The sequence below is a fragment of the Crocodylus porosus genome, unplaced genomic scaffold (genome assembly GCF_001723895.1).
Source record: "Crocodylus porosus isolate Cpor-Errol unplaced genomic scaffold, CroPor_comp1, whole genome shotgun sequence".
NCBI lineage: Eukaryota > Metazoa > Chordata > Crocodylia > Crocodylidae > Crocodylus > Crocodylus porosus.
Window position 1 is genome coordinate 265,276,454 of NW_017728886.1, and position 10,613 is coordinate 265,287,066.

Below are 10,613 nucleotides of genomic sequence, written 5' to 3' on the forward strand. Positions count from 1 at the left end.
TTTGGCCCTAAGTGGGTTGATATTTTTATTAATCTTCCCTAGGTATTCTATCTCCTTAGATGTTCAGCATAAGGACGAAGTTCCTGTCCTCATTCAAAAAGAAATCACAGCTTGCTCCTGTCCTAATTAGTTTTTAAATATGAGACTGGCTCAGAGTTTAAATTGGTTTCCATTAAATCCCTGGTGGATTCCTCAAGGCATATTATGGACTTTCAAGCTTCAGTCAGAAAACTGAAGACCTTCATATTCTGTAACATTAACCTTTAATTTTATAAATAGCTGGTGTGTTACAAATGGGCAAAGCTACTAGCTTCATTGCCAGAACAAACTGAAAGGGAGATGAACATGTGATCATCTTTTTCCAAGACAAACAACTGAGAGTCCAGACTGTTAGAATTGCTGCTCTTAGATTATTTTACAAGAATGTCATCCTTTTAAAAAGCTTCGGGTCCAAAATGGGGGTTTCTAGAATTTTGAACGTGCATTTTTACTTCAGTCTACGATCTGCATCCTGTGACGGTGAGAAAAGGGTATTCAGTTATTCCAGCCCGCTGTATAAAGAGGAAGTATTACCATCTCTGCCTAAAGGATAAATCTTCTAACCCTTTCAAAGCATATCTTTAAACCCATGTTGCAGAAGGATACAAGTATATAAATGGTTCACATCCATGAGCTAGCCCAAAGGAGCTATTTATGGTTTTTCAGGAAACAAGAACTAAGGCCCTAGTTTGCTTTACTGGATGTTTCCAAGATGAGGCTGGATAATCATTTGATGAGGATAGTTTAACAATAGAGGGCACCTATACATGTGCTGTACATGTTAATTAGCAGGTGCTAGAGCAGATGAGCCTCTGCATTGTGTATTCAGCATCCCCACTCTCCAAAGTGGCGGCAAGGGTGCTTTAGCTAAAGCTTGTCATACAAGCATTAGTTAAAGTGCCCTTGCCACCATTTTGATGCACTGGACACTGAAAGCATGTGACCTGGCAGGAGCTTTAATTAGAGTGACTCTTGGAGCTACTGCTAATTAAACCACCTCCTGTCCAACCCAGAGTAGTATAAAGATGCCCAGTATTCCTGCATATGATCAAGGGTTTGGACCAGATGCCTCTTGAGGTCCTTTTTGCACTCTGATTCTAAAATAAGCTGCAAATGATTAATAGAAATAGATTGAAAAACCATGTACTCTTTAGCATCTCTGGGTTCTCTAGTGTAGATTTAAGACATTTTTTATTTTCTCAGTACATCAGTGGGTACAGTATATTAGTTAAATGTCGTTTTTATACATCTTATTTGCTTGGTTTAAATATTGGGATTTGAAGAGAGTGATTGATCCCTAACACTTGCTGGACACATGGGGATATTATTTATGCCCCCAGATTGCCCAGCTTCCTTGCTACATTAGCAGTGTGTTTCCATAGCCTACAAGTAACCACATATTGGCTGGAAATGATAAGTCTGTGTAGTGTGTTCCTGTAATAGGTGCTATACATGGTCTCTCTCTTTCTCTAAATTTCCTGGGTAGGTGCCAATGTCAACACTTTGTCTTTTTACAATAAATACTGGAATATTTTTCAGAATTAATAATCTTCTGCTTGAAACTGAAATCAAAACAATTTTGGTAGACCTGTGCTCTGGAGGATTGTGAAAAACTTTTCAGTATTAATTACTGAGCATATTTTACATGAATTAATTGGTGTATTTTTATCTTTTGCCCAAATACTAGTAAAATTTAAATTACTTTCTCCTAGCCCAAAGTGTTTTACATCTGAAGACAGAAGCTGCTACCCCAATTAAATGTTTTATTGCTTAACTTGAGAACCTAGAGTAGCTGCAGCTGATATTTTTCTATTCCCCCCCGGGATGACTTAACTCTTGTTTTACTTTCCTAAATAATTTCCATGGTTTATTTTCATTTTCACTCCATGCCCCCAGAACCACAATGCCATCTGAACACAGTGCTGCATCACTGAATGTTCCCAGATGTGTGCAGCCTCCCAAATGCAGCCCTATGCTGACATTTAACTCTGGCACACCACAGTTGCTGCTGGTGTCACACATCTGGCCAAAGGCCCAGGGTGTGTTTGACACCTCTGGTTTAGGATGAGTAAAGTAACCAAAACAGATGGGTCTCTACACCTGATGGGAGAGTACGATGTCAATTAGCCAGCATTTGTTGTCTATACTGCTGTATGTGAAACAGGGACCTGATCTCAGGATTGTGTTCCCAGAGTCTTATGGGAGTTAGAATTTCATAAAAGGAATATATTCTGGTGCACGTGCACCATGCTTCTTAGTTGAAGCATGGTGGGTTTTTCTTGACACCAGGAGATCCCGGTGTCAAAAAAAAAAACACTGCTAAAAACAGTGTGGCATACATGGCAGCAGTGTATGCCGCCAGAAACCAGAACTTGGATGGCTGCCAGCCAGGCTCTGAGTGGCTGGCACAGTGCTGCTTCTACTTCAGGAGGCCACAGGTAAGGGGGGCCAGCAGCCTCCCCTACCCCACCTGGGAGCATGTGTGCAGGGGTGTGACTAGGGACAAATAACTGTGGCACAAATATGTGCTGCTGCTATTTGTCCTGTGGAAAATGCGCACCCCTGCCTATCTGTACTCATGGGGATGTGCCCCCTGTGCTGGAATTAGCCACCACTGCTACTTAATTAAATTGAAAGCAGCAGTTCTCAGCCTTTTTAGGCGCAAGGATCCAAGGCACCCCTTGCAAAAAGCCAGCTGTTAGCTTTTTTTCGTTTCTTGACTGTGGAAAAATAATAGAGTAGTTCTTCTGTTACAAAGAACTCAAAGATGACAGACAACAGGTCAGAATGGTTTTGAGACCATGAATTTTTATTTGAAATCTTTGGGCATTTTTACACATGCTCGGGTGGTGGGGGGAGTGTTTTTAATTAGAGTGGCTCTTGGGAGCCACTCTTATTAAACTGCCTGCAGCATCTTGTGTGTTCAGCATCCTATATTTGAGAATGGCAGTGGGGGCGCTTTAACTAAAGCTCGTTCAACAAGTTTTAGTTAAAGCACTGCTGCTGCTGCTGCTGTTTTGAAACGTGGGGACACTGAATACATGAGGCGCTGTGGCATCTGGAGCCTTCTGATTAGAGCACTCCAGCAGACTCGGTTCATCAAGTCTGCTCTGACATGTTCAAATCGGAACGTGTAGGAGCACGTGTAGGTGCCCCTAGGGTTTAACTTGTGAATCATGCACACCTAAGAGTATTAACATTTGAGTCCAAGTACCCTTAAAAAAAAAATCTGGTCGAGTATCACTGATCTAAAGCAGGGCTGTCCAGCTGATGGCCCAAGGGCCCCATGTGGCCTGCAGCGATCTGTAGTCCCTGGGCTCTTGCCCAGTCACCATTCCCACTGTTGCTGGTTGTGGCAGCAGATGGCAAGTCTTGGCTTCCCCATCAGCTGCTGCTTGTGCTTGCCCTGGGGGGTGTTGTGGCACAACGTGGCCTGCAGCGTAGTGCAGCAGGGGAGCCCATGGCTAGTGAGCTGGGGGGTGCTGTCCATGCATGTGGTGCAGCAGGGAAGAGGGGCACCTACAGCTCGCACTGTTGGGGACTGTGCTGTGTATGGCCCCTGTTGTTGGGGCCTGTGTGAAGTGTGGTCCTCAGCTGTTTAGCACTTGGGCAGTTCTGAGCTAAAGCATCATACATAGTTTTGCCAGGCAGAAAAACTAGCCCAGAAATTGGGACTGGTGGGCAAAAGAAATGACCAAATGAGCAGAAAAAGTAAGCTCGCTATGGATTGAACAAGGAAAAGTCCTCATCTGAAAGGAGGAGACAGGCTGGGAATTAATTCGATACTGTTGGATGGATAGACTATGCAGATTCCTTTTCAGGAGACAACACTGACTTACATTTTGAGCAACAACTAGTGATTTTATTTATTTCTTTATTTTAATGTACCACGGTTTTTGGGTGGCAGGCTTGAGAAACTTGGAAGAGACTTGAATTTCAGAAGTGCTGAACCGCAGCCCTTTGGAAGTTGAGGCTTTGTTGTGGTGGGTTAAGTCGAGCATGCAAATATGGAGGACCTTCCAGTTGCATTACTTTCTGAAAGTTAGGTGGAGCACAAAGGCAAAGTCCCACGATCCCTGATGTTTATGAAATTCCTGAGAAATTTTAGACTGACGTTATGTCATTATTCCATATGTTGTTCAAGGTTTGACTTCAGAGCTTTCAGCATTAAAAGCAGAACCCCTCTATCATGAGCACTAAATGGTTTTTACAAACAACAAGCATCTTAACTGTATGTTTTGATCAACCTCTGAAAGGAGATGAAAACTGCAGTCCTAACATGGGACATAATTGATGTTCCCCAGTTCACTGTTACGTTTTGTAGAGCTTTTGACCTGCTTAGCACTTTGCAAACATTGGGGGAAAAATGAGGTTCCTTCCATTTTGAGCTTAGAACACAAATCTCGTAAAAGAACAAGTATAATGAAAATACACCATTCAAAATAGGTTTCTGGACTTGGTCTTACCATCAAATTCCAGCATTTTGATTTACAAAAAGCCTAAATATGTTCATAAAAAACAGCTGTGTAACAGTGGAACGTTGTGTGCACAAAAGATGTACAATTCAGAGTTATAATTTTGTAGCTATTCATTTTGCTAGACTATACATATATTCATATGAGCAATATACATATATGAAAATATGCATTTAGTAGTGTATTTATTCTACGTTTATGTACAAGTGTGCAATGTTGGCTTGATAATGATAGTTCAGAAAATGTTTAATGCTCATTGTTCCCAGGTGGTTTATTTAATTTGTAATTATAATGTTGCAGTAATTGGTTTTGGGGCTTTTTTAGTTACATAGGTAATAGTGTGGACATACAAGTCTCCTGACAGTTTACATTGAGCTTTAGCCCTGTGTCATTTGATGTGGGTAATGTTTGCCCCCAAAATAAGTGTTTGACAGATTTGCATAAGTAGATTTGTCCTGTAATGTGTGTATATGTGTGTGAGAGAGAGCAAAGTGCAGCCTTAAAAGCATAGTAGCACCATTAAAATCAGCTAGAGCTAATAAAGTATCTCATGACTAAAAAGTACAATTGTTAGAATAATGCTTTCAGCACTCCCTATACCTTAAGTTTTTAATTGTAGCCTATCAATAGATAATGTGTTTTCCATTTTACATGTTACTTTAAAAATGATTTGCTATAATTTAATTGAATTTCAGCTTGCTGGTACACCTGAGACCTTTCAAGGATATAGATGCTGAAGATCATATAAAGGAGTTTGCAGCAAAATTATTTCTAATACCCAGTCCACCACCAGGACCGCTACATTTGGTAACTGCTAAAGCTTAATTTCATCTTTGCTCTAAAATGTTCTGCTATAAAATACCAAGTGTGTGCTTTGTGTGAAATGAGGCTAATACTTCATTTTCATGCAAGTTTTTTATACCAGTGTGGCTCAGGTTAATACCTGTGCACTAGAAATGAAGACGTTTTCTGCCCCTTTTCCTTAGAGACTTGTAGCGCAACAGTACTGGAGAGCACTGTGGCTGTGCTCCTTCTATGCAACAGTTAGCAGCAGAGAAAGGTGGATTAATGGGGAAGGTAATGGGAGCAAGGGTAGGACTTGGAGATGTAGCCACAAGTCTTTGTTTTCAGCATTTTGCCAAATTTTCTTTGTAAATTTGGACAAGTCATTTAGCTTTGTACCTTTGAAAACACAACTGTAAATTGAGGATGTTTCTCTATTGTATGGGCTCTAGTGAGAACAAATGCATTAAAGATGGGCTACTATGGTGAATCAGGGTTGTGACAGTACATAAAGTTGATAGTTTTTCTGCAGAAAGACCGTAGTGCTGCTGAGTGTGCTCCTTCAGTGCATGTGGGAGCTTCAGGAGACTGTTTTGGATAATGCAGTTCTGTACCGTTTCTTTGGGAGGCTCTGCCTAATGGCATGTATAAATTAGAGCCATCTTAGGACTGCTCAACCTGGTGCCTGGCTGTAATGGTTTGTATGGCAGTGTGCAGCATAGCTGTATTTCAGCCAGGTCACTTCCCTCGAGCATGCTCATGACCTTGACCTGAGAGGCTGAAGAGAGTAAAGCTACCATAGTTGGAGAATTAAACAGGTTTAACCAGGCGGTTTGTTTTTAACTTACTAGAGTGTGCAGACTCCGCAGGATCTACCTCTAGAGCAGAGCAATTATTTGGGCCCGAGGGCCACATAGGATCTTTTGATGAGCTGCATGCCCTGCCCTTTGGTGGGGGTGCATGGTGGGGAGGTGTTGGGGTTAGGGGAGCAGAAGAGCATTTGGCCAGCTGCAGCCACACTGGGAACAGCCCTGCTGAATGCCACATGCTGGCAGGGGTGTGGTGTGGGCTGCCCCGGAAGCAGTGGGTAGAGCCCCATGTGGAGCACTGTGGGCCTAGCCACGGGCTGGATCCAACCAGTTGGTGGGCCCAGTTTGGCCTGTGGGCCCTATTTTGCCCACTCCGGCTCTAGAGTTTTGCGTTTGGAATTTGGGAAAATAAAAAAATAAAATTAATCGGTTTTGGCTAGTTCTTTTTAGTGGTGTTCTTCATATTTAGGCTTCTTAATACAGGGATTGGTTTTTTTTTCCTTGTTTTTTGTTTGTTCAGTTTTTTTTTCTTTTTGCAGCATTTTTCTAACCTCCATGTTGCAAAAAGAAAATCGATCGTCAGCCAGTTGATTTTTATTATTTTTAGCATAGTAAGTTTTATCATTTAAATACATTTAATGTATTTCATGTACTCAATTTTTATCTTGGTTTCGTTATTAAAAACATTTTACTTCACAGAAAGGTGAAACATATAGTGCATAATAATCTTTGTAGACCTTGTTACGCTTTTCTGCACGCAGCAGACATTTTAGATTTTGTTTTATATGTCTACCTGCGTTTTTTCTGACACCAGCTTTGATTTATTCATTTCTTTTGTAGTTGGAACTGGAATTTAAAATTGCATATGCTATGAGAATATATTTGCAATAAAGAGTTAACTGAAAAAATCTGTTGCCACAGATATTTAATATGAAACCACTCCAGATAATAATTCCATCACGGGAGGATCCAGATAGCCCAATTATTGATTTGGATCTTCATCTTCCATTGCTGTGTTTCAAACCAAAACAGGTGCTACAGGTAAAATAAATCAAATCTTTTAACAGAATCTGTGAAGATTTCATTTCCCTCTTCTTGTTCATGGCTGCTACATTTCTTTTAAAGTGTTTATTTTTAAAATATAAACTCCTACACTTAATAATAGATATACATGTGCAGTTCATTCTGTAATTGGAGCTAGTGTGATAATGTTGATGATGGTAGTAGTAGGATGCATTTCTCATAAATGTGGGAGCTTGAATTTTTTTTTAAATACCACTTCATTTTGGCTATAACAGTGGTGACACCATATTTTAGTTCACCGTGTTTGATGTGGACAAGCAAGATAATATCCTGAAACAGCTCCTCTTATTTTCTTAACGTTACAGCAGTGCCCTTCAGTTGCTTCCTCTTTTGGACAGAAGACTGGAGATCTTTCATCTATGCCTTTTTGCTTGCAGTTAACTTTATCATCACCAGCTATGTTTCTGACATCTCAGTTTTGAAAATAGACTGTGCTGGCATATATTTTTAGCTATCCCTCCTACTCTACCCTTTCTGTGGACATATACTGTGCATAGCCAAATATTTGAAAATCTTATTCAGGCTTATTTCCTGCATGGTGCACCTGGAAACGCATACTTTTGGGTAGTTACATCTATGCAAATTGATTTTGCTTTTATTCCTAATCTGAATGTTATAAAGGCCTCTTGCAGGCTAGAGCAGGGAATCCTGAAAATAAACCCTGGCTCCATCAGAGGCAGTAGCAGAACTTTCATTGATGTTCTTAGAACCAGACTTGTAGCCCTGCTTTCTGTTCCCAGAATCCTGTTTGCTGTTTAAGAATCCTTTTAACTTGCTTTTGTTTGGATATTATGTAAAATGGCTATTAAAACACTGGCCTTGCGAGGTTGAGACTTGATTCATTGTTATGTAAAGCATTTTAGAGACCTCTGTTTGCTGGAATTTGCTCTATGTACTAGGTAGGATTATAACATCCATTAGTTTTTGTTATTTCCAGGTTATGACCTGCATCCTAACTGAGCAGCGGATTGTTTTCTTTTCCTCTGACTGGGCCCTGCTAACTCTTGTAGCTGAATGTTTTATGTTGTACCTTCATCCTCTTCAGTGGCAACACACTTTTGTACCTATACTGTCACATCAAATGCTGGATTTTGTAATGGCTCCAACATCTTTTCTCATGGGATGTCATGTGGATCACTTTGAAGAAGTTAGCAAGGTATGTCCCTTAGTGCACCTAATCTTTCTGGCTGCTTAGAGACATTAAAAAAAAAAACAACCCCCCCAAACAAACAAACCACCATGCTTTACCAAAAGAAGCAGCTCATTACTTGGACCTGGCTCTGCAGCATCTGTATAATTCAGACACTTCAGCAGGGCCTTGTGGTGCTTTACCTAATAGCTGAGTCAATCGGCTATTAGATAAAGCACCAAAAAAGCCCCACTAAAGCGCCCAATCTGTACCAGTGTTGGGCAAGCTGAGTCCAGCTATAACATACTGCCTCTTCTGGGCATGTGCCAGGCTTGGTGCGAGAGTGCGTGGAGTTTGAAGTAAAGTGCTGGTGGGCTTTTTTAAATGTCTGTAAGCAGCCTCTGTTCCTTTTCTGCCACGCATGTTCACTGAGTTGATTAGATGTAGGTTCCAGTCCTGCTAATGCACACGCTCAAGTCATGTATACACATGAATCATCTGCTTGAGGTCTGTGGGCTGTTTCTGTTTATAAAAGTCTGTTTAAGGGCAGGGCTTAAGTTGTCTCAGTAAGTAAGCGCTGTAAGACCTTCCTATTTTGGTAGGCATTTAACAAGCAATGCTAGGTTGATACTGTTTAGTAGGTCTCTGTTTTATGTTGGTATTTTAGTTCCCCTTTTAAGTTATTTCATTCTCTTGTTGCTATTCTATTTTAGAAGTTGTTCTTTTCTTTCCCTGTAAGCTGTCCTGAGGCTTTGTTGGGAGGGGGAGGGCATATATGCCACATAAATGTATCTAAACTTAAGTGCCATTCCATCTGAAACTAGATCTTCCATTTCTCTGGAGAATGTTCTAAACGGAACCTGCCTGGGAGGAAAAATATGACATTTATAATGTAAAATATATCAGTGGTGCTGGGAATCGGACACAAGAACCCATTATCGTTTTAGATTAGGGATTCCCAAAACATGGGACAAATGTAGCTTATAAGCCCCTTTTCATGTGGCCTGCCACCCAGGACTGTCCCTTTTGAAATGGGTTTTCAGGGGCAAAACTTTGGGAACCCATGGCCTACATGATATGGCAGGGGCAGGCAATTATTTTGGGTGAAGGGCTGCTTACTGAGTTTTGGCAACCATTGAGGGCTGTATGACAGGCAGCCCAGGGCAGATTAATATTAATTTTCTAAAATTTTTTGGGGCCCTGGGGGCCAGATAGAATGGCTTGGCAGGCTGCATCTGGCCTGTGGGCCACACTTTGCCCACCCCTGTGATATGGGGTGGTATATCACAAGTACAATTTAAAGAAATTACTGTTACATTTCTGTAGTTTCTAAAGAGTTTTTTTAGATGGGTTATAATTTGAATGGTGTAGATTTTGCAAATAGATGTCAATGCAGAACTTCACATCTCTCTGAAATTAAGGTCTTCATTAAACTGTGTTTTCGAATTATTACCATACTAGGTTTATTTCTCCAGGGAGTATAAATCTGTAGTCTTAGGAGACAAAAAAAAAAAAAAGGTACTTATTTTATATGCTTACATTCATGCATGAAGATTTATAGAATTGACTTCAATTAATATTAGCTGGAGAGAGTATTAGATCTCCAAATCTTTGTATTTTAATCCTAATATGTTAACTTGAGACTTCATTTGCATTCAAACTGAGTATTTAGTTGTCCAAAATTTCCAGTGGGCCAAGTTTAAAATGGGTAATTATATATGCTAGAATAATTCTAGCTGGAGCAATGTTTGTTCAACATTTATTTATATTTAATCATGATTTTTTTTTTCTTAAAGGAAGCTGAAGATTTAATTCTAATAAACATTAATAATGGCGATATTACATCTTCGAAATTGTCTGAGAGAGAGACTGAAATTCCAGATGTCCCTCTAGAAGCAGCAGAAATTTTTGTAAAAAGGTAAAAAAAACCAAACCAAACAAACAGTGAAATCTATGAAATTGTGTATGAAACAAAAAAAAACCAATTTGAGTTCTTTTTGTAGTAGCATAAGTTGCACGGAAATCTCTTTGGCTAAGATTTTGGTTATTTCCCATAAAATGAAACAGAAGTGTACTGATACATTTGTCCCATTTTGTATCAGTATCAATACAAGGAAAATTGACATAATTGGCTTTTCGGGGCTTATGTGGCTGATTAATGTCCCTGATAAATGCCTTGTGCATGTGCACAGCCACAGCGCAGCACATTGCTGATGGAGCAAGCCAGCAGCATAGAGAGCAGCCTCCAGCTGGTAAGTCTGTTGTGGGGGAAGGCAGGGGGTGGGGTGGGGAGCA

General features: G+C 40.4%; 1 protein-coding gene across 1 annotated transcript in view; it reads left to right on the plus strand.

Moving 5' to 3' along the window:
• Positions 1-10,613, plus strand: part of DENND3 (DENN domain containing 3) — a 64,437-nt gene that overhangs the window by 20,618 nt on the left and 33,206 nt on the right. The window contains exons 5-8 of the mRNA XM_019547750.1: positions 5,210-5,321; positions 7,028-7,147; positions 8,127-8,345; positions 10,115-10,236. Of these exons, the coding sequence (XP_019403295.1) occupies positions 5,210-5,321; positions 7,028-7,147; positions 8,127-8,345; positions 10,115-10,236 (573 nt within the window). The remainder of the gene's footprint in view (positions 1-5,209; positions 5,322-7,027; positions 7,148-8,126; positions 8,346-10,114; positions 10,237-10,613) is intronic.